At 43.4% G+C, this 26,847-nt stretch overlaps 1 protein-coding gene across 2 annotated transcripts; it reads left to right on the top strand.

Annotated features, from left to right (window-relative positions):
* Positions 1-143: 143 nt before the first annotated feature.
* Positions 144-26,685, top strand: LOC119386941 (probable ATP-dependent RNA helicase DDX27). 2 transcript variants are annotated; one of them, XM_037654233.2, is made up of 18 exons: positions 144-305; positions 1,363-1,506; positions 3,295-3,370; positions 5,186-5,262; positions 5,824-5,919; positions 6,538-6,643; positions 7,390-7,563; positions 8,276-8,426; positions 10,251-10,350; positions 10,846-10,987; positions 11,613-11,848; positions 18,690-18,772; positions 20,147-20,241; positions 22,404-22,607; positions 23,269-23,339; positions 24,673-24,799; positions 25,465-25,555; positions 26,551-26,685. In XM_037654233.2, the coding sequence occupies exons 1-18, from the start codon at positions 258-260 to the stop codon at positions 26,642-26,644; spliced, it is 2,115 nt and encodes a 704-aa protein (XP_037510161.1). In that variant the 5' UTR covers positions 144-257; the 3' UTR covers positions 26,645-26,685. The 2 variants fall into 2 exon arrangements, with proteins under 2 accessions (XP_037510161.1, XP_049269268.1); XM_049413311.1 differs by lacking the exons at positions 144-305; positions 3,295-3,370 and having other exon boundaries at positions 1,370-1,506.
* The last annotated feature ends 162 nt before the right edge of the window (positions 26,686-26,847 follow it).

Here is a 26,847-nt window from a genome sequence, read left to right as displayed (position 1 = left end):
AGAACTCTACGGGAGCATATATCTAATGTCCCTGTATATTATAGTGAACTAGAATCACTTCTAGTAATCAGTTGTTCTAGTAACGTTGCCAGTAGAGGAACCAGAGTCGCCTAGGGATTTTTCATAATAACATTGGTGGCGCCATCACTTGTTCGAGGGTGCAACTGCAGCGTGGTCTTCGCACTACGCACGTGTGCGTGCGAGTAGTGCAGTGGTGCAGTGTCCATTGGTGTCTGTGTGTGTGTGTCTTGTTGAACATGACTGAGGAACTTGATGTGTCCGACAAAAGCGACAGCGAGGACGAGGTAATTAGACTCGCAACGCTGCTCTTGTGCCCCAAGTCCTGTCAGAGATGTGCAGGTTCTTTCGATCTCTGGAAATGAAGATGTCACTGTTGCGTGGTGCATTCTCGGTGACGATTCGGCGAACATGTGCCGTCCGTGGCATATTCGTGATGTACTTGTTCTATGGGATGCTCTTCATAGGGGATGTTCTTTTGTGTGCTGAAGTCAGCGTTACTATGTCCGTTGTTCAATACCAGAACCTTGTTCCAGGAAGTTTAGTGATCTTTAGCTGGCGCATTTCTAGGCACCTTCGTTCACGGATAGCGACGAAACCTGGACTGTATTCTCGAACGTGCGCTCACAATTTCACGTTATGTAAACGTTTAGGTTGACGAATGAATTCTGTCTGTTCGTGCACCTGTCCTGATTGAACCTACGATTCAGATGTTTCCGTTGAAATGCCGGATATTGAGGCATTCACGCTTGTGAACGTTTGAAGGATTGGTGTTTCGCGGGTGTACTGCGCATAACGCCAACCCGACCTTTTATTTTCATCTCTTTCGGAGTACATTAACTGTTTTCTTGACTTGTGGTAGACCTTGCCTCGTATAAAGTGACGTATGTTGCCACAGTACTAACAGGGGATGAGTTTCCTTTGATTTGCAACACAAGTCGTGTGCGCCATTCATGCTCCAGACTGTGCTGCGAATGACATCTTAAGGCACCAGTAGTGTGTCACACAGTCGCATGTTATTTTTTATACAACTAGCGCATGTTGAATTATACGCAGACTATTGTGTTGTCCCTGACAGTGCTTGCAGTAGTAAATACACAGTGGCGACTAGTGGAAATCAGATATTTCTTGCTTCGTTTCATGGAAGAAAAAACCTGCCCTTGCCTATGAGCTACAAACTGCATTTAAAATGATTCAGTTTTAATCTGCACTACACCCTACGGAGCCATCATATCTCCAACGAAAATCCATTGCTTCGACTAGTGCTTTTGCTACAGAGCTTGCGGAGACATGTATTGAAGTGTGTTTATGTTAATAACCCATTCTGTCTGTCTGTTTTTGTAGTGTGCCTTCTCGTCGGACTTTCATTTTGTGGACACTGCAGCCGAATACTTTCATGACACATGGAGTGATCTGACAAAGCTCGTCAAAAAGAAGAAGACAGTGAAGATAGATGAGAAAATATCAAGGGCGATAGCGAAACGCAAGGTATGAGCATTTTTGTGATAGTTGTTTTTACAACAGTTGATCTGTTCATCATAAGGGGGTTAAAGATACTTTGGTGGTATAGGAGGTATTCGCTGAGCTCGGCCCGTCAGGCGGCGCCAGCGAATGCTTACCTCCGGCCACCATAGCCGTGGTCATTCAGTAATCCGGCATATGACTGTGATCTTTTGTGAAATGATGAGAAAAGATGTCAGCACAACACACACGGCCAAGCACCTTGGTTGTAACCCTACATTTATGGCCAGCTCCGATACGGGGCCCTTGCTCACAATGGAAGCATATGAAAGGGGAGTCTACCATGTAAGTGTGAATATATGGTGCTAAGAGCGAGCATAAATGCAAGGAAGGCTCATGTCATTGCAGTTCAACGTGGTATCACTAATCTTGATTAGTAATGACTCAAGTTGAAGCAACGAGGTTATATTTTTTTCAGTGGCTCGCTCTTCAAAATGATGTGTGTTGCGATAGTATCACCCTTATCACTTTAACTTGGAGTGCTATACCCTTTCACATGCACCTAAGTGCTGTTTCTCCTTTCCCTACAGCTATTGTCATGGCAGTAGCACTTGGTTTACCTGACACCATTTAATAGCATTACATGTATCAAATAACACTGAACAGTAGTTATGCCAAATATGAAAGAGACCATGAAATATTTCATTTCACTTTCTCTAGAAACTAAAACTATATTTCTATTCAATTTGATACCCACTGTGGTAGCTTTGCAGCTAAATGTTTCACTGCCAAGCTTGAGGATGCAGGATCTATTCCAGGCCATGACATCTATGTACTTAGATTTAGATGCACGTCAAGAAACCCCAGGGGGTGGAAATTAATCTCAAGTCCCTCAGTATGGCATGCTCTGTAATCATGTTGTGGTTTTGGCATGTAAAGCACCGTAATTACACTAATATATAGCAAGCAGAATATGCTCAGGTGAAAAAAAATGCAACAAAAAATTACATCTCTGGCCACATGTTAGCAGGCCGTCACTTTCCATATAGATATTTTCACTGTTGCGTAAAAATGTATGAGACACATTAACACAAGAATCACCATGTTGTTTAGTGTGAGATGCTTGACTTACCTCACATGCACATTGCTGTTCAAAGTGCCCTGACTGTGGAATTTTTAAGAATTGGCTGACATCTACGTTTCACATTGGCATAACCTTGTTATGTGTGCTTATAACGCTGTAATATGGCTAGTATAATGCAAAGCATTTGTAATCAGATGTGTGTCATCAGGCTGGATGAGAACTTCAATGTGCTCCTCTGTATTGCTGTGTTAAAGTGTCTTTTTCTTTCATCAGAAGGCCCCAGAACTCAATAATGACCAGTGCATAAATTTGTCACCAATATTCTGGTGCATTTTATATGGCAGCACATTGTGCATAACATGTCAACGTCTGTTGTTAATTATATTAGGAATTATGAACATGGGTTTTACGTGGCCTATGTGTTGCGGCTATGAATGTGTACTTTCTCTCTGCAGTGTTTTTAATGTTTCTTGAGTAAGTTATGTAAGTTTGCAGCATGTAAAAAATAAATCAAAGTGTATGTGACTGAAGGGGATAATATAAATTAAAATTCGTATATTACAGTAAAGTGTAGTATATAGTAAAAACAGTTCTCACCTTGATTATAAAAGTTTCGCTTGGAAAATGTTTCACGGTGCTCCCTTTTCTCTTTCTTTGTGTTGGAGACATTTCTATTTTGTCACTTTAATGTGTCATGCTTCTTCAATTGTTTGAAATGTTTGCATTTCCAGTCAAAGGATGTAGAAGATAATGCCGTCTCACAAACGAATGGGGAAGAAGAGGAGGAGGAGGAGGAACATGTAAAAGGTTAGCTTCAGTACCTTGACCTCTTTGCCACTTTGAAGTCCTGCTGTGTTAGTATGTTAATATTATTAACATTAACTATGTATATGCTGGCCGCCTTTCACGCCGTAATTGTGATTCTTCTCATGCTGTTCTTGTATTACCGACTTCCGCTAATTAGGATTGATAGACTTCATTATTAACAAATGTGTTTAGTAGGACTTCGAATGTACACTGTTAGATAAAAGGCCCACACACAGATCAGTTGACTACCCATTTTGTTCATGCACACTTCACGAGTCCTTCCTGATACGGTTAACACATCATCATGCCAGCTATTCTCACTGATTGTCTACAGGGATATATGCCTGCTGTTTTACATTCCTAAAACATACCTGTGTAGAAATTCTGAATTCTTCGAAGCACTTCAGAATGATATTCAGAAAAGACACCACAGGGAGTACTTCTCTGTCTATGCCTTCAATTATGCTTGAATGGTTCAGACTTCAATTTAGTGTCTACGTCTTCAGTTGCACTCAAATGTTTCTCTCTTCATTTACACTCAAACCTCAATGCAATGAACACGGATATAACGAATTATTGCTTATAACGAAGTAGATGAAGAATAGTCTTGTCACAGTGTTATAAATATACGTTTATAACAAATTTTTGGATATAACGAACTTATTTTTGTGTCAGAGGCAACTTTGTTATAATGAGGTTTGTGTGTATGCCCATACGCTTCGCTTCCAGTGTGCCCAGCATTACTAGCATTACTACTTCTCTGTTCACAGCAAGTCACTAGGCGAGGAATTTAGTTTTAGCTAAAATAATCTTCAAGGCGTCTTGGGTCTGTGGTTTCACCCTGCCCACCATCCTTTTTCTCTTCTGATGATTCTGCAAGCTACAGTGCCTACTGATGCATGTGCCAGCCATAGTATTTCTCTTGCCTGTGCACTTGGTAAGCCTGTCGAAGAAGCAACAGTGTGATGATCCAAAGCCGTTTGGGATGTTTAACCTAATCATCTACACCCCCAAGATGAATGAAGAAAATGTATGTCACTTTTGCACGAGTACAAGGTGAACCAAGCTGCTCAGCTTTTCGTTAACTCAACAATCACATGAGGTCAACGGACAGTGAGCCCAGGGAAAGCGCAGGAGGAATTATCTTTGGTTTTGGTTGTTAACGTGTAGATAATAGGGAGAAGGGGAATGGAAGTGGACATGAAGACAACCTGCTGCCAAACCAATATCTTACATATCCCGTTTGATGCTTCACCAATTGGGCTACAGTGGCGGATGTCCTTCCATCTGCTTTTTTGGGTATTCATTTATGTCGACTAGATATGGCCCTGGTGGTGCATGTGTAATGCTGTTTTGACCGCAGGCAAACTTAAGTGCACGCAATTGGCTAATAAACCCTAGAATGTTGCCTCAAGGCATCAAGGCTGCCCGATTTGAGTCCCTCATACTGGTAATGCAGATGTGGGTTCAGCTTTTGTTGGCCGCGAATTGACAATTTTACATTTTCATTCCTTTATCGTACCTATGGTTTGATAAAACTTACATTTTGTTTCTACTATGTATTTCTCAGCTTCACTGTCTGTTAACCTGGATTATGTGACCAGCATTTCATTTTTGTAGTTATGCCACGGCTTTCGAGACTGCTAGATTGCAGCCCTCGTGCTTGTGCGCTAAATTGCAGTTGTATGTGATTAACAATGACGACCCATAAACACACCCGCAAAGGCACAGTGATTTGACGGCTCACCGGAGAGCTGTGTTGGTGAGGCTGGTGGAAACAAGCATTTCTAAAATGTATTTTTAATTTACCACCAGACACCCTGAGGACCAAAAAGAAGAAAGGAAAAGATCCCAGAGCGAAGCAGAAAGCAATCACTGTGGAAGGGGTTGAGGTATGGACTGAGATTGGCATACTATTTAATCTGTAATGCATCATTAGCTCCAGATTTTGTTGAAAAGCTAGGTGATCAGTATGCAGGTTTTATATATGTCTCTTTGAACTTCCATTAGAAGTAGATTGCTTTTTTTTAATAGCTTGTCAGGGACACATGAAATTGTCAATTGAAGAGTTATACATGCAGTATAGTTCAGTGCAATGCTAGTTGTAGTAAGGTGGATTGCTGTGCAATAACGTGAATTACAGTGCAGAGTCGAGTAGCATCTAGTTCAAATCCAGAAACAAGCGTGTGTGTGAGAATGGGTGCACGCATTGCACGGCAATGCCTTCCCCATGTTTTCTCTACTATAATAATTTATGCGAGTACCTTGGCTTACTAGCATGATTTTGTTATCATTCTAGCACCTTCATGTGATGTTTAGATTAGTGTTTGGGTGGGTACAAGTTTCTCTGTGTGTGGACTGCTTGCTACGCTTTGAAACAATCAATTGTGACGTAGTTATGTCTACGAACTTTTAATCTTCCTCTTTCGGTGGGTCGCTGCTGTTTTTTCCAGAATGAAGAAGATGAAGCTGAAGACGTGACGCAGGCATTCTTCGGTGATGAGGGCACCTCATTTCAGCAGATGAATTTATCCAGACCCTTACTGAAGGTGCGTCATTTACTGATCCCTGAATAGATTGAAATGGCAATTTTTTTAGGTACCGCAACAGCAGTGCTTTGAACAGGAATGTATTATATTTGTAATAAACATTTAGCACCTTGAGTAATAAGAGAATCCGTAGAAGATCTCACCAAACTTGAATGGTCATATTTTACTTCAGCAATATTTTTTTTCATTTATTTATTTTTAAAGCTTTGTGGATTGAAAGTCTTAAGGATAGAGCTGGACAGAGCTGAGTCTAGGGTCAGAGCTGCAAACCCAGGTGCTAGTAAATATTTTTGTATGTATGTTTGTATGATCACATTGTTCATGGCCTTGTAGAATTAAGTGGAACTTACTTTAGTTTATACTTTACAATAGCCAGACAGAAAGAGATAAAGATTCATAATCTAAATGGTACCAGGAAATGGGCTTAGTTTGTACACCTTAAAAAGCTTGAACCAGAGGAACGAAGATGCCCATCAAAAAGGACAAGTGTTGGTCATGTTAAGGTCTCTTTTGAGGTGTTTGAGTGTTTCCCTTTTGTACTGAAAAGAACATCTATGTGGAAATGTTAGTTATACTCATTTAGTCCAATGAACACTCATTCTTTTCCCGTCATTCCAGGCACTGACTGCCATGAACTTTGTCTACCCAACACCAATCCAGTCATCAACGATACCGATGGCACTCCTAGGCAGGGATATTTACGCATGTGCAGCAACAGGAACAGGTGAGATGCCTTGTGCAGAGGAACCCTTTGGCTCCCGAGCACAAGCTTTAGGATTTCTTGCAGTTTGTACCAGTACGTATAGGAATTTATGTTGGTCGTCTGCATTGCATTAATTGGCAAAAACTGACTGTATGTATTCCATGCTCCTTTTTCTCTCTCTTGCCATGAATCAACAGCCTTTCATGGGCTGGTCTGGTAATTCGTGACATGGCAGGCACCCTCTCATTCCCCCTCCCCCAAAGAAAACATGCATTACTGTCAAAACACATGGTTATACCAGATGTGAGCTGACAAAGCATCTACATTGGCATTGTTGTTATCTGATCTGACTACTATATTCCAACATATGTGTATGATAAGGAATGACTTTTACAATACACATCAAAATTTAATATTTAGTGTGAAGATAAGAAATAAACAGGACTTGTATAATGTCGTTCAATTCAGATATGTTCTGTACATATAAATTGTTGATTAAAATGTCTCAGAAATCTTGGCCATTATTATTTTATTCTGGACCAATTAGAGCGGGAAATATAGCTTTAGTGGGAACACATTCATTCTCGGAGTGTGCTCACTGCAACAGGATTCCTGCTTTGTTGGTACGGTGTGCTGAGATACCTTTCGTTGCTTTAGTGTATACATCTTGCCCGATTCGTTAACATTCACTGCCGTTAACATTCACTGCATGTATTATTGGAGGTCACTCGAGACTGCAATGCGTAATGTGCGATGTGTCAACGTAGGAAAAACGGCTGCCTTCATGCTGCCAGTGCTGGAGCGGCTGCTGTTTCGCCCCAAGCAGGATGTGGTCACCCGTGTGTTGGTCATCGTGCCCACTCGTGAACTGGCCGTGCAGGTCTACCAGGTCAGCCTCCAGTTGGCCCAGTTCACCAACATCATGATCACACTGTCGGCCGGTGAGTCTTGCCTATAGCACTAATTTTTCTTTCTTTTTTTTTTCCCGTGTCGTATACCTGTTGCTTGCAGAGTCTATTCCTGAGGTTCTTGGTGCACTGCAATAGAGCCTTCTCGAGATCTAGTTGCCGAAGGAATCTCCTTTTTTTTTTTTGTCAATTCATTGCTGCCTATACCTCCTCCTTTCAATTATCCTGCTGGAAAATCTGAAGCCAGGCTTGTGTGACAGTTTTGCTCTTTTGAATGGATCGTGAGAACTTTCTCGGTATTGTACACACCCAAGTCCCTGAAACATAGTCGCATTTCTCCAGTGTGTTTTGTTGACCAGATTGCTTCAACATCATTAAAGAGTGTCAGGCAATTCTAGCGAAAGCAGAGGTCACTTGCATGGGTGCATTTGAAGCAGCTGTGGCTCGCTGTGCGCATTCATGGGAAAGCATTCACAGAAAAGAAATTCATGCCCCATCACTGCGGGGCATCTGCTGAATAGAAACGAAGGCACTTTTACTTTATTGGTGGCATCTCTTGCTATGCCTAAGAAAGCCTACATGGCTAAACATCAAAGATAGAATGCCTATGCAGTCTGTAAAGCTTCCAGCTTTGCTTTGTGCAGACGTAACAGGCAGGCACTGTTTAACAGTGAATGTTTAAGTTTCGGGCACACTGAAATCGGACCTGCTACTAATAACGAAACCTCGTTTCCTCTTATCACAGGTGGTCTGGACTTGAAGGCCCAGGAAGCTGCGCTGCGCAAGTTGCCAGACATCATTATTGCCACCCCAGGTCGTCTTATTGACCATCTGGAAAACACGCCAGGCTTTGACCTTCGCAACATCGAAGTACTCATCCTCGACGAGGCTGACAAGTGAGCTGCTGGGAATATTTTTCATTTCTTATTTGTTATTGCTATTGATTTTTCTGATCATTCTGTGGACATCCCTGGATGCCAATAATAGTTGTTAAGAACGCATTCGACATTCCATTTGCATTAAGACATTTATGGCTCACAGTGCCTAAGCATTAGCCGTGCTGTTGGCATTCGCATTATAGCATGAGATGATGCAAGGAAAAACATTGACTGTATAACTGTATGTATAACTCTGCGTTCGATATCAAGAGCAGTGGTAAAACACAAATGTGGCGGTGTTGATAAAGCTCAGGCCACTTAATTAAAACGTTATTGATTATAGTAGTGCAGGACCATCTGTAACACAGTCTTTTACGACTCCCATTTACCCTTCCATAGGACTTTCTGTATCCGTATACTACTTATTGTGGATCCCTCTGAGAAATCAAACAAAGTACTGTACAGTATGTGGGATTCGGTCACTGCTGGACATTGTTTCTGTCTAGTGCATTTTAGCGTGAAGTCTGCATAATCGAGCAAGTATGAAAAATTAATCGGTGGCTTTCACTTTCTTTCTGCACTTATTTTGTCGGCAACACGGGTCCTCAGATGTTACCTTTTCAACATTTGTAAATTTAAATGGATGCAAACAGTCACGTGCAATTCTTGGATATGTGTGGCTGATTGCTTGACATGTTTTGCACATGTGCAACCTTTGAAGAATGTTTCTTTAAGGGGGACACTGCTCTTAAAATTTGTTTCTCATTTCTTGATCGATTTTGATGATACTTGGTGAGTTTATGTATATTTGTGTGCTGATTTCAAATATGCAATTATTTTTCTAGTATAACCGGTAGTTTTTAAAATACCAGTATATTTCATGTGCCTTTTGGGGAGGAAGATCTTTTTTTAACAGGTAGAGTTACAAAGTAAATCAGCATATCACAATAACCTGTAATCAGAACTGAGTGCAATGAAACAAAAACTGATGTTCTAAGCCCATTAGAACAAAGGTTATGGTATGTTGAACATTCGCGAAGGAAATCGCAGCTTGAAATTGACGCACTCGTGAATGTTCAACATATTGTAACTTTTGTTCTAATGGGCTTAGAACATCTATTTTTGTTTCGTTGCACTCAGTTCTGATTACAGGTTATTGTGATATGCTGATTTACTTTGTAACTCTACCTGTTAAAAAAAGATCTGCCTCCCCAAACGGCACATGAAATATTTTGTATTTTAGGAACTAGTGGTTGTACCAGAAAAGTAATTGCATACAGTTGAACCCCTTTATAAGAGGCACACATGGGGGAGGAATTCTTGCCTGTTATATGAGGTGTCTCTTATAAGCAGGGTACAAAGTTACGCATTTTCCTATCAACCCTTACTTTCATGTAGCACGCTGGCGTCTCTTATACCCCACGTGTCTCTTATATCAGTGTCTCTTATAAAGGGGTTCAACTGTATTTGAAATCAGCGCACGAATATACATAAACTCACCAAGTATCATCAAAATCGATCAAGAAATGAGAAAAAAAGTTTTAAGAGCAGTGTCCCCCCTTAATTATAGTGCGGATATCCGCGACTGCAGTGACTTGTAAGCAATATTAATGCTGTGCTTCGGCAGACTTAAAAGCACCCCCTCCCCCTTTTTTTCCTCTACATCCTCTCATTTTCTCTGTGCTGAAACATTGGTGGAAAGAGTTGAGGGGTTCCACAGCAGTCTGGAAAAGCTGCTGGGATTCCTTACAAGGCCAGAAAGCTTAAGAACCCTTTTGCTGTGATTTTGTTCTGTGGTCATCATGAAATCTCTTGATCTCTGATTTTGTTGCCTCTCTTCAGAATGCTGGATGAAACCTTTGCATCCCAGATGAAGGAGATTATCAGGCAGTGTGCTCCAACTAGGCAAACAATGCTGTTTTCGGCCACCATGACTGAAGAGGTCAGTACTGTGTTGTGTGGAGGTGACTCAGAACTGTTAACAAACGACCTTAGACGTTTTTATGTGTGAATGGGACATTTGTTGGATTGCTTTCTTTGTTTCTTTATGTTAATGCTTTTGAAAACTTCAATTTCCCGTTTGTTGTAAGTTGGCTGGCTTGCTGGTGACTGCATGGTAGGGGCAATAAATAGGTGCTTTGCCTGCTCACATCACTGTGTGTATTGTGTTTTTACTGACTGCACTTATGAAATTATTGTTTTGGGGCACTTAGGGTGCATTTTCAGCATAACTGTGTGGATATTGTGTAGATTAGCTGTTAAAGATGCTGAAATTATCGTTTTCCAAAAATTGATTTTTTTCGTGATTTTTGCAGTTTGATCTCCGCATCCTCCCTAATGAGCTGTTCTCTCTGATACCTGTTGTGCTGTTCTGTAATGCGAGTTAATGAAGACGTCAACTGACGTTTCTCTTCTATCTCCATTGCTTGGAACGCAGGTCAAGGACCTAGCTGCTGTGTCGCTCCAGAAGCCAGTCAAACTGTTCCTTAACAACAACACAGATGTGGCGCTCAACTTGCGGCAAGAATTCGTTCGTATCCGGCCACAAAGGGAAGGAGACCGAGAAGCGATTCTTGCTGGTGAGTAGGGATCTCTGGGGCACGTGTCTGCTGGTGCACACGTGTCACATGGTTTGATGGAAACACCATATTGGCACATTGTTGGGATGGTGAAGAGTTTGGCAGCCAAGGATTAAATTACAGATTCGACTCTTTATTGGGCACACTCGTGCTGAGCAAAGCAAACAGCATTCACGACACAATGTAGCAGCAAGCACTGTTGTTGGTCGACAAAATCTGATCTCTGGGTGAGATGCATTGTCTCCTTAACCTTTATACTGCCAGCGGTCACGTATTTTCCAGAATGTATACGGCCATTCACATAGCACATGCAGTCTGATTGGAAAATGAGATAACATTCAAGAAACCTCCAATTCATGAAGGCATGTCTTACGTGAGCAAGAACTTTGTAGCATTTGTTAGTTGGTGAAAAATGGTTACTGTAAACAATATAATCTAGTACATGTGTCAATACTGAGTTCATGTTGTATCGAGGTATCATGACCACGAAGTAGGCTATAAAGGCCTAATTCGGTGGTGACCTTTGATCAGATGGATTGCTTGATTGGAATGGAATGCCAACTTCTTTCTGTTCCATGGATATGGAATGCTAACTGGCCACACATCCTCGTTTGTTATCTTACAGCTCTGGTGTGCCGGACATTCCACGACCACACAATCGTGTTTGTGCAGACCAAGAAGCTTGCCCACCGCCTGCGTGTTCTGCTGGGCTTGCTGGGGGCACGGGTGGATGAGCTGCATGGCAACTTGAACCAGGCCCAGCGCCTCGAGGCTCTGCACCGATTCAAGGAGATGGAAGTGGACGTACTCGTCACCACTGACCTAGTTGCCCGAGGACTTGACATCAAGGATGTAAAGACGGTATGTGTGTTGGTCTTATTTCCGATGCAGTTAGATGTGGCCATTGAAGATTCTCAGTGTACTGCTTGCATCACGATGAGTGACTGCAGAACGATTATGAATTTGCTGGAAGGGACTGTGCAGCTTGCCAAGTATTCTGTTCAATGAAGCTGTTTGTAGTCGCTGCATATGTTAAAATGGATGTTTCTTTGGGGTATCAGAGGAGGATGAGATGGGTCATGTGGGCCCATGTGTTTTGATTATTTAAATGGTGTAAGTGGCCTTAAAGTTGTGAGGATTGTTCTGGTCTTGCAGTGTTTCAGCTGTCAAAGGGAGGTACAGGGGACTCTCGTTAAGCAGAACCTGAAGGAAACAGGAAAAACATATTCCGTTTAACAGGAGTTCCATTTACTGAGAGGTGGGATGCAGAAATCAACTATGAAACCGATCATGTTAGAGGCAGTTGGTCCATTTAAGCAGTAATTCCGTTTAAGAGACTTCCATTTACTGGCAATCTATTGTAAATAAAAGGTTCCATTGCAGATAGCTCGAAATGTGGTATACATTAAAAGCTCGTTAATTTGACCCTCATTAATTCAGAAAATCAGATAATTTGGATGTGGTCCCTGGTCCCAGCCAGCATATGCATTGTTTAATGGCATCAAAATCGTTAATTCGATCATATTTAGCGCAACTCGGTTAATTCGGACGATCCTCAGAGCATGTAGAGCGTGAACCGCCGCATGTGTGCATTGCAAAAGAGTGAAAACGGCGTTCGCAGACAACCGAAATGAGGCGGCGTTGTCTGCATCGCTATCTTCATCAGTTAGTGACCATGGTTTTGTCCACGAACAGATCCAGCACTCAGCAGCTTCGTTTTAACTTCATGCAATGCGCGCGCAATGTCCCAAACCTCAATGATGGCAGAAGCTGTTTAAGATGAAGAGCTTTCAACTGCGGTCAGTCTTGCGGCATAAAACAAGCTTGCTACATCACGATGGATGAGCTATCAGTTGCCGGACATTTTACCTGCAAAAAAACTATCATTGCATGGTGGTGGTGATGGTGGTACATAATAACGAAGGGGTGCAGAGCACGTTACGGGCTAATTAAACACGGGAGTCTGGTGCCTTGGTCGTATTATGAGCGAAGTCGCAGGATGACAAAAATTGTGGCTTTTACACTGCTCTTATGCGAAATAAGTACAGGAGTTATGTATTTATCAAGAAAATGAAAGTGTATTGATGTAACAGACACTAGTTTATTGTTTTTGTGATACTTCCAAGGATTCGGCATTAGGTTAATTTGGACATTTTTTCCAGTCCCATGAAATTCGAATCAACGAGCTTTTACTGTAGTATAACTCCTCTGATATATGTCTTTGATTGGACCACGGAAAAAAGTGCGGTAGTTTGCAAACATATTACGTGAAGATGCGGTTGAAATTAAGAATAAGTGCTGATACACTCAAACCTCATTATAACAAAGTCACATCTGCCACGAAAATAACTTCGTTATATCCAAAAATTCGTTATAAACGTTTATTGGTAACACTGTATCTATGACAAGACTGTTCTTCATTTACTTCATTATAACAGATAATTCATTATATCCGTATTTATTATATCGAGGTTTGAGTGTAAATGTTAAAACAGACGCACAGCTCTCAGCTCTATTCCAGAGGAATTTATTCACCAGCTTAAGGCTTAAAGACGTCCTTCATGGAAGCCTGGCGTTCCTTTCATGCCTGTGCGAGAGCCAGACCTTTTTTGAGCACTTGGATGATATTGTGGCGGTCCACATTGGCAAACACAGCATGTCCAGAGCAGCGACAGTCCACGACGTACCTGACAGGAACATTGCAGGAACGACGTGTGAAAAGGAATTCTCATACATATAGGTGTCTGTAGATTCTGTGCTGGGATTGGATTCTCTGCTGGGCTATGAACATTATACAGTATAGACCGCTTATAACGTAAGTCGCCGGAGTCGCGAATATCCGCACTATAAGCGGTACCGCACTATAACCAAAACAACCTTCTACAAAGGCTGCACTTGCGCAAAACGTGTTGAGCATGAAGCCTCGCGTGTCCGATAATCGACATATGCGATTTGGGGCGCTTACAACCACTTAAATCTCCGAATGTTCAAAAATTAACCGCCAAAGACCCGCATTGCCAACGAAATGAACACGGGGGGAAAAAGCAAACAAAACAAAGTGCCATCGCGGAAATTCGCCGACTACGTTTCAGGCCACCTCGAGGTATGCGCATTACACAGAAACCATGTCGAATCGCGACCGAAATTTCACGTGCTGAGCGGTACCGATCGTTCGATTTCACGGGCGCGCACGCGATGTCCAAGACATTGCAATCGAATCCGGAACCACCATTCGAGAGTTGCATGTGCCAACCATGCCCTCGTTTTCATTAACGATATGATTCTCTTCCCTTCAAGTGCAGCCATCGCAAAAAGTTTCGTTGATTCCACACCAAACCGCAACTTTCATCGCCCGCAACCGCTACCGAAAAGCAACCAACGCTGATTAGGCCTAGCGTGCGGTTCAGCATGTTGTCGTGGGAAGTTTCTCCAAGACAACATGAAGATCGGACGTCGAAAAGATCGCACTCAAGCACTAACCCAAGAACAGCGCGCATGATACAAAGTTTGTGCGGTTTATGTTCACGGCTGGGAGATCAACGGCGACAAAAGCCTGCCAAGCTCGTTTAAGTCCGCGCACTGGCAGAAAAGGCGAAAGCTCGCGTCATGAAGCCGCAAAACTTTTCAATTTGCGGACGAGGTAGCAAACGCGATATCTGTAGCAAGTGTGATAACGACGACGCTTTTCCCGACAGGAAACTTACTTTAAAGCGCACTTGATGAGGACGCGATCGTACGTTCCACGCGTAACGCGCTGCCGGCAAGCGGCCGCGGAGCCTTGCCGCCGCCGATGCAAAGGCTACTCCGTCGCCTAGGCAACCACCATCTTTCCCCACTCGGCGAGCCCGCACAGCGCTGCCGCGGTCTTTTTCCTCCCTCCGCCCCTCGTTCGTTCACTGTGCGTGCCCTCGCCCTTCGTAACGACCTCGTCGCTCCCTCCCCAGCGGCGTATCTCCTTTGAGAACCGCACTCGCTACCGCGTTTGTCAGAAATATTTTCTCGCAACCGCATTATAAACGGTATTTCATCTTGGGGGACTGCACAATAAGCGGTATGCGTATACATGCGGTTCTATGGGAGGGTAAACGGGAGTCGAAAAAGACCGCATTATAACCGGTCCTGCACTATATGCGGTTACGTTATAAGTGGTCTGCACTGTACAGTGGAACTTCGATTATACGTCCCCCGGTCCTGCGACGACCCGCGTTTTACGACGAATTGGCTTGGTCCCAGCAAAACCCCCATAGAAATAATGTATTAAAAACCTCAATTGTACGACGCAATTTTACGCCGGCCCCGCCTCGTACGACGCTTCGCTGGACTGTCCGAGAAAAAAAAAAGACCTACGATGACGCAGGCTGGCACGCAAACACACTGCGGCCGGGCGGCCGGACGAAAAAAGTCGGGAAACCGAGGAACTGAGTTCGTATCCACGCTGCCACCACAGGGCCTCTTCAATTTTTCGACACGCGGTCGGCCATAGCTAGCCAGAGCCAACGTTGGCCGGAGCCAGCCGGAGCGCATTCGTTTTGTCGCATCGCACTGCGCACTTCCGTTGCCGCCTTTCTTTTTTCTCTCTCTTCTTTTGGGTGGTTTTGTTGTGACCATTGTGAGCAGATAACATGGCAGATAACTTCGAGCTCACTTTCTAGTATGCGATAACTTTCACTAGATTTTGTGTCGTTGTACCGGACGTGTTGAACGGCGATTGTTGAGCCTACGTTTGCGACAGCCGCGGGAACCGGAACTAGCTGCTGTCTAGCTACCAGAGGGCTGGGGCGTTTTAGCCGCTCGCGATTGGTCGAAGCTTGCAAATCGAATAGGCCTACTGCCGTGCTGCCATTCCTTCACGTGTTTGCCTCATCGGTTGATTGTGCTGCGCCACAGCTGCTGTGTCCACGTGCAAAATTTTCTGTGTTCGGACATTGTTGTGCGAGGAAGCTTTCGAATTCTTGGTTGCGAGTGCTGTGTCTCGCAATGTCGCGGAACCGAAAACCGCTGACGCTCGGTGAAAAGCTTCGCATAATCGAGGAGGCGGAGAAGCGGAACGGAGCAACAAAGGCCAGCATTGCCCGCGACCTGAACATTCCCGAGTCGTCGCTGAAAACGATCCTCGCGAAGAAGGACAGCATCCTACTAAATGCGGCAAAGTTTGGCCTGAACAGGAAGGCCGCGAAAGATGGCAAATATGCTGCCATGGAGAAGGCCCTCGTTGAGTGGTTGCGTCAGGCCCGCAGTTCAGGAATTGCCGTGGATGGCGCAATTTTGAAGGAGAAGGCTGAGACAGTTGCATTGCGCTGCGGCATTGACGACTTTAAAGCCTCCAATGGCTGGTTGGATCGCTTTAAAAAACGCAGTGGAGTTGTGTACAGCCGCTGCTGTGGAAAGAGCGCGTCAATCAGCTCCGACACTGTAGAAAAGTGGACTGCATTGCTGCCGGAATTGATTCGGGAATACAAGCCGTCCGACGTGTTCAACGCGGATGAAACTGGATTATTTTATAATATGCAGCCAGAAAAGACATTGGCATTCAAAGGAGAGAGCTGTCACGGGGGTAAGCGAACCAAAGAGCGTCTTACCGTATTGCTTTGCGCTAATGAAGACGGCTCTGAAAAGCTTCCTGCCCTCGTGATCGGCAAGTTTGAGAAGCCGCGATGCTTCAAGAATTTGAAAAGGCTGCCGTGCCAGTACACGTTCAACAGGAAAGCCTGGATGACGGCTGCTATGTTTTCTACATATCTGCAGCAGCTGGACTCCAAAATGGGGGCTAAGAACAGAAAGATTCTTCTTCTGCTTGACAATGCGCCATGCCATCCATCAGAGACGTCGCATTTGAGAAATGTGAAACTTGCATTTGTGCCCCCCAATTGCACTAGCCAGCTGCAGCCACTTGACGCTGGCGTCATCAAGTGCATGAAACAGAAATATCGGAAGTTTCTGGTGCAGCGTCGGCTCGCGGGCATGGAACGCAAGCATTTGGATAAGAAGCTTTCTGTGCTTGATGCAATGCACTACATTGCTAGTGCATGGGACGCAGTCACGCCAGAAACCATCGCCAACTCATTCAGGCACTGCGGCTTTAATAGAAGTGGTGCTTGTTCTACCAGTGAAGCTGCAGTGCCTGTTGACGACGAACCAGAGTTCGGCAGCCTGGAGCTGCCTGGATCTTTCACGGACTATGTTGGTGCCGACGACGACGTTGCAGTGTGCAGTGCAGTGTCGCTGGATGACATTATCGAAACTGTGCGTCCCGACACTGCGGGAACTTCCGACGAGGAAGAGATGGACGACGCTGCAGAGGCTAGCGCGTCCGTTCCGACTTACGCGGATGTGTTGTGCTACTTCGACCACATTCGGCGGTTTGCCTGCGCACGCGACGAAATCGGCGACTTGCTGCCAGATGTTGCAGCTATCGAAAGAAAGCTGATGCGTCGTGGCTGGGCAAACTCTCAGAAGAAAATCACAGATTTTTTTAAAAGGTGAGAAATAAAGGTCGTTCACACCTCCGATAAAATGCGTGGTTGTCATTTTTTCAATTAATTTAATCTACGTTCCTCGGAGCAGCGTAGGTTTGTGCCGCGGACTTTCTTAGGCATTATGTGCCCGCTGTTGTGGGGCAACAATGACCGTCACTGCCTATATTCTCGGTTTTTCGATTATACGACGCCCGGATTACACGACGATTTTGCGTGGTCCCCTGAAAGTCGTATACAGTTGAACCCCTTTATAAGAGGCACTGATATAAGAGACACGTGGGGTATAAGAGACACCAGTATGCTACATGAAAGTAAGGGTTGATAGGAAAATGCATAACTTAGTACCCTGCTTATAAGAGACACCTCATATAACAGGCAAGAATTTCTCCCCAATGCGTGCCTCTTATAAAGGGGTTCAACTGTAATCGAAGTTCCACTGTATGTGGGAAAACGTATAGGTGAGGAACGTATAAGCGGGGTTCTGCTGTAATGAATTGTTTTCAACTTATCAACACGTGCATAACTGTCATTGGTGGGAGCTCAGCAGAGGAACTGTGAGGTCTGCTGTGCCCATTCTTTGTCCCATAAAAAGAGAGTTATAGGAAATCACTGTATGCATTGTGGGGGCCAAATATGGCAATGTCAGTGGTCTGCAGAGCATAACGTTGCGTGTTCAGTTCTGGGTAGCAGTGGCCACGTTTTGATGGGGTCAGAATTGCAGAAACGCTCGTGTACCTTTGGGTTTTGTGTCGGAGGAACCCGAGGTGATCAAAATTAATCTAAAACCTTGTACTACAGCATCTTTCATAGCAAGCTGCTAAGTTTTATGATGTTAGACTCCTTAATTATAACATTTCCCTGCAAATGGAGCTGTTATAAATTGCCATACATTTTTATTGGAGTTTCCGTTGACTGCTTCCCTGGTCTAATGTACATGTACTAATTTGATGCATTATATGATTTGGTTATGATACGTTATATGAGTGTGTAAGTATGTGTTTACTGCACATAGCTAAGCTCACATAACTTTTCCCTACTTGTGCACTTTGAACTGAGCACTACTGCATAAACTGCGAATCATTATTATCATGGGTGCGCTCCCCTTTATTTTATCTTTTATTGCAAGGCTGATCTGTCAGTTTTTCTTGCAAGACCTAAGCACTTCGCATAGACATTTGGTTTGTCGATGGAACGATTGTTGACCGCAGTGTTTTTATGTAACGCAGGTAATCAACTTCACGTTACCTCACACTGTTCAACACTATGTTCACCGTGTGGGTCGAACAGCTCGAGCTGGCAAGAGTGGACGGTACGTGGCTATGCATCTCATCCTAAGTTGACGATTTGGCTGCACCATGTCTGGTGAGGTTGTAAATTGACGTAACAAGTAAAACAGCAGGGAAGGAAGGATGCACGTGTGGAACACTTGGTAGATGCTAGTTACGAGATTAATTGGGAAAAATGCGTCATAATTTCCAAAAAGAAAAAAAAAGAAACTAGATTTAATGGCAGTGTGATAAGCTTCTGGATATTCAGGCAACGGGAGAAATGCCGAATCACGGTGATGGCAGTCTTCCATGCTTAGGCTGGCTACTAGAATGATAATGAGCTAGAATGAGCTGTCCAACTAGCCCAATTATCGATCCTTTTAGAATGAGCTGATCCTTTCCTCTCCATCAAATCAAACATGCCTGTTTGGCTGGTGCCCCACCGTGGTGACATAACTTGCGGGAATGTGGCAATGTAGCCAATTTTGAGACCGAACAGAATATGAATGGAATATTGCCATAAATGCAGCAAATTGAAATTGTATAAAACGTGTTCACATCCAAGTGTTTTAGCATTAAAAACATGTATGGAGCTTCAGGAACAGATCAGTGGATTCTTTGCATGCACAGAACTGTTTGTAGAGTGTGAATGATCGCTGCACAGTTTGTGTAACGTGGCTGCTCAAGTGACATAAACTGTTGCTCTATGTAAGCTTTCATGTTTATTGCCTTCACTATGTCTGCAGAGAAAGTTTATCTTTTTTTTTTCACCCACTGTTTTTCAATGCATTTGAAATTTCAAAATAATCATAAACCATATGAAAAATATTTGTATATTTGGTTTGATATTTCGAACTTTTCAAATATTTGCATTCCCATACTAACTTGTCTTGTGTCATCTTTATACAAGAGCCAAATGAATTTGTTGTAGTAATCTTTGTTGTTAAGGGTTATTCTGCAGACTCGAGCATTTGTGCTTCCATTGCAATGCGGTCTACAAGTAAAGAAGGACCTAATGTCGTAGGTTTCACAGCCTGTTGTCATTTTCTTAGAGCTTGTATAATACTGTAGTTACAAATAATTACAAAATGGGGGGATCTGCAACAGTGGTGAATTGCCAGCTATTCCATGCATTTGGTAGCGGGAGATTGACAGCTGCAATCTTTATTACTTGTTTATGGCCAGTCAACTGCATCGTTGGACTCTCTGGAATTTCAGCATTTCCACAGATCCCATATTCTGTAGTTTTATTGCCATCAGTTGTGCATCTTTCGAGGTGGTCATTCCACCACAGACATTTCTTGCAAGCATTCTTGTTTTAAGAGTGCCATTGCTAATGAAAATAGAACAGGGCCTAGATGCTATTTTAGCTGAAGCAGCCAGATGAAACACTAAGTGATGTCTACCATTTTCAGGTCAGTCTCAATGGTTGGTGAGCAAGAGAGGAAACTCCTGAAGGAAATTGTCAAGCAAGCCAGGACTCCAGTGAAACAGCGAATCCTGCCACCTGGTGGGTACACTTAAAATTTAAAGGCAATAACATACAGAAGCCACTACAAATTTGTAGCATTCACAATGTCTTTGCTGAGTGCCTGCAATTGCAGTTAGCAAACCATGAAATGTTGAAGCCCTGAGTAGTGTACATGGAGGATAAGCCTTAACCCCATATGCATCCCCTGCTGTAAGCATACTGGGGAATGTTGCCATGGTGACTAGCACCGTGCATGAACTCGAAGCTGTTACATGGCTTGTGACTTCTTGGCTTGTGAATATTCAGAAAATATTAAAAAAAAAAAGGAAAAGGCATGCATTAGCATTGGACAAACGCTTTAGTTGTAAGCTCCCATTTTCATATATAAATCTTCCTGGGAAAAGCTGAAAACAGTCAGTTTGGACGGAAGATGCCATGTGTTCGACACATTCCCTGCACTCTAAATGCTGCTAATTTGGATGCTGCTGCTATTAAAACAATTAGTCTGGTGACCATTAGGTTTGGGGACATGTAGGTTGATTGGCTAAGCTAGAATTATTTGTAGAAAGGTAATTTCAGTATGGAAATAACGAGTTTGGTCTCAGAAATTAATGGGGTGCCAGCGAGAACCTTAAGTCAAGATCAAATTGTATGATAAATTCAGTTAGCCAAAGTAAAATTAACAGAAGCCTGCTGACCTTGCTATTGATGTGAGTGTGTGGCTTTTGGATTAAACTGTGAGTTTGTTTAATTGCGATAGCAATTATGGGACACTCTGAGTGAAAATTTGCGGATGGCGTCATTGTCACCGCCTTGGTAGTCCGTACAGGGTCCATATGCAACAAGATCCTGTCACAGCGTGCAGTACGCTGTGGAATTGAGGGAATGCATCAGGGAGCGTGCTGTCTTTGTGTGAAGGTGGGGGAGGGGAATGAGGGAGAGCAGCTGAGCGTGCTCCGGTAGGAGAGATGGGGGGTTCAGGTGAGCACTGTCAGGAGCTTGCGGAAGTGCATCTTTCCCTCAATTAGCCCAGCTGGGGAGGTCATGGTCATAAAAGACTGTCTTCCATGCTGCACAGGTCAAATTGGAATGTACGAAGTAAGGCTAGAAGCTAACTCCTTTAGGATTCGATTTCGCATAACTCTACAAACTGCCGGTGTAAGGGAATACGGCTAGTCAGGGAGCGAAGCGGTTTTTGTACCATCTGTTGCCTCAACGCAGAGTAAGCGCTAAGAGCACAGCATGTACAAGGGTAGGAGCCGTCTAATGATGTCTGTCAAGATAGCACCCTTTTGATCGCCATTGCTGCCCGAGCAACACAGCCCCTCCACAGGCACCCCTTCATGCTCCTTCGCCCGACGGAGCTGGCCGGCGCATTTAGTCTCTGCTTGAGCTGCGCTCATCTGCAGCCTTCGCAAGCTTTCGCTCACACAAAGAACATACGACATGCAGGGCGATGTTATTGATTTGGATTTTATGCGGAACATGACGATAACAGCGAAAATGGGCCTCGAGTGTCTATATAATTGCTATCGCAATAAAAAATGACTTGTGCTCCATCTGGCAGGTAATCTGCAGTGCTTACAATGTTTGAGTGAGTTGGGGAACCTGGTAGCTTCATGTGACTGTTTCCACCAGCATCCTTTGATCTCCACATGCCTAATGTTGCATCTCGCGTTATCTCAACAATGCAAAAAGCAACTGAATGCGTTTGCTCTGTTAATCATGCCAGCATTGTGAAAGCCAGTGATTGGAGTCATCGAGTGAGATGTTTGGCTGTGTGTGCAGACAGCATGCTCATTAATTTAATTAGCATACAAATGTTTGCTGTAATATATGGGGCCAATAAAACTACAAAAATTTCTATAGCTGTTAGATGCATTGCTCTCGCTATCAGTTCTGTGCCTTTTGGTCAAAACTGTGACTTGTTTTTTTTCTGCCATACCTATGGTTATACACTCCTGAAAACATTCAGTTTCCACTTCAGGCCTCTTAAATCTCTTTGTTTTCTCAAAGAGACAAAAAAATGAAGAACAGAAACGTAAAATAGCAGTGTAAGAAATGAATAAAAAGTAAAGGAATACTAGGAATACTATGCGATAACTTCAAAAAGACAAAAAAAATATACAGCATTGTCTTCACTGAACTTCAATCTCATGACTGAGTCGTACTCTAGTATTTATATTTACACATTTGTCCAGATGTGGTGGCCCACTTCCGGGAGAAGATAGCTGGCCTTGAGCAAGAGATTGAGAGCATCTTGGAGGAGGAGAAGGCTGAGAAGGAGCTTGGAGTCATTGAGAAGGAGGTCGAGAAGGCGTCTGAGCTCGTCAACAAGAAGGCTGCTGCCAATGAGCCGCAGCGCTCGTGGTTCCAGACGCCCAAAGAAAAGTTTCGGGAGCAAGGTGACTTGTCAACTGTCAGTTAATCAGTAGTAGTGGTGGTTAAAAGATGTTTAATTCTGCATTCGTTCATCGAGGAGCGAATTGTACCACGTGGTTTTCGTTTGGCTAACTGGCTAGCAGAGTGAGCTGCATGGCTGGCATGTTCTTGTCCAGTCACGTGACGCTTGGTTGCTTACCTAGACATTAATTCCTGATGTCGTGTCGTACTCGTTACGCAGTAGCAGCTGCAATATGGGTGACTAGCTCAGTAGTAAGACTTGCCAAAATGAAAAGCAAGTTAAAATGGAAAAAATTATGCTGGTATATTTGTTTAGTGCTGCCTGCTTTCATTACATTGATTGTCAAGTAGGCTTTTTTTTTTCTCAGCATCGTTCATTGCTGTGTTTGTGTGATAAGCAGTATTATTGACATCATTACTTGCTTGTCATGGAATGTAGTCAATTCATGTCATCTTCGTGCTAGCTGCCTACTGCCAAGCCTTGCTCACGAGCTGTAGTGCTTTTGTTTGGCTGTGATATGAGTGATTGTAATGAAGGCTGTTATTGTCACATTGTTCAAGCTGCAGGTTACCAAGATCCAGCAGGCTTTAACTGCTATATATAATGTGCCTGTCTCATAAAAATTGTGTGCTTCTTTGTGAGCTCTGTGAACCTTCTTTCAGTGCAACTGAAGCTTGGAAAGCACAGCAAGCACACCCTCAAGAAGTTGAAGATACCTCCACGTGCTCAGAATGTGAGTGTTTCTGGAACAGTGTTGTTAATGGAAAAACATCAGAAGCATAGCCAGAAATTTTTTTTTGGGGGGGGGGGGTTCAACCATCCTTTTTGTATGTTCGTGCGTGCATTTGTATGTGCGCGTGTATATATGCACATGCAAAATCAAAAAAGTTCAGGGGGGGGGGGGGCTTTCAACCCCCCCAACCCCCCTGGCTATGCCCCTGAAAAACATGTTGCAACTTAATCGTCTTTAGCGTACCCCATTAGGAAAGCACAGTGTGTGATAACAGAGCAGCACAATTGCTGCATTTACAAATGCGTAAGAGAGTACAAGTAGGCAGTCTCGCCTAATGACTTACTGATCTATTGTTTGGAACTCTTTAATGTCCCAAAGCTACTCAGGATTTCAGATGCACTTCAGAGGAGGTCTTTAGATTTATTTTGTCCTGCTTGGTTTCTGTAATATGACACACGATACAAAGTATGTTCACAAATGTCTTTGGCTACGCGAGGAAGGAAAGGCTGAAAATGTGCTTGTGCCTGTCGTGTTTCCTTGTTCTTTGTGTAAGAAGTTCCGCGCTATAAAGCTTGGGATTATGGATTACTAACTAGCCCGAAACAACGCCTTGCTGGAAATGTGTTTGGCATTTGAAAATGTAGCATTTATGGTTGGGAACGGAACCAGCCACCTACCTCCTGTTTGTCAGCGAAATGTGACAACCCCATCACTGCCACAATGAATACCCACTTTAGAAAATTGAAATGTGGCTCATTAGTGCACCGAACCAAAAGAAACTAATCAAGATGCTTATCAACTTTTCTGATATTTTGTGCTAATGTGAGTTTAGCATAATTACTTTGTTGAGTAGCATTTGAGGTGGAAGCTTGAAGCAAAAGTTTTCTTTCTCCCAATGAAAAACTGAGAACTTAAATGAAACCCGATGTTTCACAGCCAAACTAGCTACTTTTTCAAGGGTGAGATGGCACGAGGTGCAGCAGTGCTCATGTTTGCAGTGGTTATATAAGTTGTCAGAGGTGTGTTGCTTAGTGCTTGGAAATATGTAGATGCTGGGAAAGCTTCTAGACGAGCTGTTGATGTTCCTGGTCTTTCTTTAATATCCAGCGACTCTGAAAACAAATGCCTCTGGTCTTTTCATTTTTTTTCTAAATTCGGGATTAATAAGCTTCTTTCTCTCTTGCTCTTCTCTTAAGTGGCTATTTCATGCTTGCATCTGTAACAGTTTCATTGCACGCTCTGTTGAACTGTGTTGCTCAATTACGTTGTGTCGCACAGCAGGCGGTGTAAGCACTGTGCGATAAACCTTGCTAATTTCACTCGTCTTCTGCAGGCCGAAGATCGTGTCTCGAGGGAGTTAGAGAAAACAGCGCAGTACCAGGCACGCTTGGCCAAGAGGGCAAAGAAACCCAAGCGCATACGGGCCGTCACCGAGGACGACGGCACAAAAATGCATCCACGTGAGTGTGCTGTAGTTCTCGGTATTGGGCTTTCAACCCTTGGCTAGCCCCTTTTCAGGCATGTCTAGCACTAGCTTTCGTGCTGGCCATGTAAAAGATGCCATTCACAACTCTTTCTCCTTGACGTGATTACGAAATAGCATGCAACTCTTTCTATACATAGACTGTTGGTCCAAGTCGATGGGAAAACTCCCAAATGAACGACACATTGGAACAGCAAGAGGACACAGTTATTGACAAACGTGGTGTATGTTACACCAGGCACAAAAAATTCAGGCATCTTTACAAACACTTCATGCTTCATGTAGCATTTGTTCCAATTATTGTGCCAAATATTGCAATAAGTACACTGCCCAGAAGCAAATTTAGGAGGATGTTGGATCACAATGCACTATAATGCAAAATAACGGAATTTTTTACTTATTCTGGTATTAATGTGCAGCAAAGATGTATGCTGGTTTGTTTTTATCTGTTTTGTATTCAACTTCTGATGCCTCTCTCGTCTCTTTAAAACTGACTGCCAGTACGTGTACCACATTTACTGGCTGCACAGAATTTTTTCTCTCACTGGCGTGATGCATCTGTTATGATAACCTGCGAGGTACCAACATGGTTGACACATCTAGCTGCAACATTTCATGTAATTTGCACATTTCTCATTGCAGCAAAAGGGAAGAAAGGTGCCAAGAAACGCAAGGGCTTTGATGCAGAGCTTGTGGACACGAGTCGGAAGGCTGTCAAGAAATTCCGATATGGGTATGTAGCTGTAGGGACAAAAAGAAGTGGTCTTCGTGCCAGAAACTTGCCTTAGAATGCTTCTCGCATTAGTTGTGGTGCTAACTGATTCGAAAAGAGTTCGGAAAACTCAGTGCCATTTCACTCTGTGAAGGTAGGATAGGTGACCAGCAAAGCTGAAAGGTGCAAAATTTCCTCCGGACGTTGTCTAAGGGATGTGTAAGCGTAGAGCTTTATTGTAGGTTGCAGCCTTTCCCGGAATGCTGTTTTCATGCAGCATTACCATCTTGTTTGTTAGCATTTTCAGCAACCCCTTACAACAGCATGGTGAAACGCATGTTTGGCATGAAATATTCCAAGAAGCAATTTTCCCCATGTGTACGATTCTCAATGTTGGCTTTGTTTGTCTTACAGTAGAGGGCTTTAAGTCAATCAGTCAACAAAGCCTTGATAGAAGGTGTTCTCTCTTTACGTTTGTTTTGCACTGTGGGTGCAACGCGTTCATATCGTTCTAATAATACTCACATTCAGTGAGCATGAGTGCATAGCGCAGTGGTTAAGACACTTGCTTTTGGTGCGTGGGGGCTCGATTCAAATCCAACCCTGCCAAGAAAATTTATCTTGTTTTGTTCATTTATTTCTTTATTCTGCGGACTTTTTCTTTAATGCATTATTAGTTCCTTCCACAACTCCATAGAGGGTGCAAGAGGTTTGGCTTTAATGCTTTAAAATACACCCCTGTTCCCTAGGTGGCACCAGCAGTTTTTGGTGTATGCACATGATTTGCTGGAAACTAGTGTATAATACACTGTAAAAAACAAATTTACACGTGGCATCATGGCATATAAATTCTGAGCTGGTACAGTGAAAAAGTAAATTTTGAGTACATGTAGGTGTGTAAGTTGTTGCCTGCTTTCATGATTGTGTAGCACAGGCGCATGTGCTTTGATGCTGTGAGAATATTGAGCAACATTCCCCACCCCCACCCCCCACCCCCTTCCTATCTTTTTCTTTAGGCCTTCCTACAAGGAAAAAGTACAGATGGGTCTGGTCAAGAGCAAAGGTCCCGTCAAAAAATTCAAGTCGAAGAGTCGATACAGGAGAAAATGATCGTGAGGCAACAGAACTGGTCTGCATTTGGAGCGATTTTGTGAATAGTAAATGGACCTTTTACAAGAAAATGTGTGGTGCAAAGTGAATAGATGGGAGAGTGTCTTTCATAAAGGCAGTACTGAGAACTGGAACTGATGTCAAGATGGTATAAGGCTACAGTACTATGCTATCACACAGTCACATTAAATAGTCATACATTC

The sequence above is a fragment of the Rhipicephalus sanguineus genome, chromosome 3 (genome assembly GCF_013339695.2).
Source record: "Rhipicephalus sanguineus isolate Rsan-2018 chromosome 3, BIME_Rsan_1.4, whole genome shotgun sequence".
Lineage (NCBI taxonomy): Eukaryota > Metazoa > Arthropoda > Arachnida > Ixodida > Ixodidae > Rhipicephalus > Rhipicephalus sanguineus.
The sequence above is the reverse complement of the archived record's forward strand: the minus strand, read 5'-3'. Positions and strand labels throughout refer to the sequence as shown.

What these genes read in the sequence shown, in the direction of transcription:
- LOC119386941 (XM_037654233.2), top strand. Translation starts at nt 258, where the DNA reads ATGACTGAGGAACTTGATGTGTCCGACAAAAGCGACAGCGAGGACGAG. An exon ending in GGGCGATAGCGAAACGCAAG is followed by an intron (nt 1,507 to 3,294) that starts GTATGAGCATTT and finishes TTGCATTTCCAG; the next exon opens with TCAAAGGATGTAGAAGATAA. An exon ending in GTCAAGAAATTCCGATATGG is followed by an intron (nt 25,556 to 26,550) that starts GTATGTAGCTGT and finishes CTTTTTCTTTAG; the next exon opens with GCCTTCCTACAAGGAAAAAG.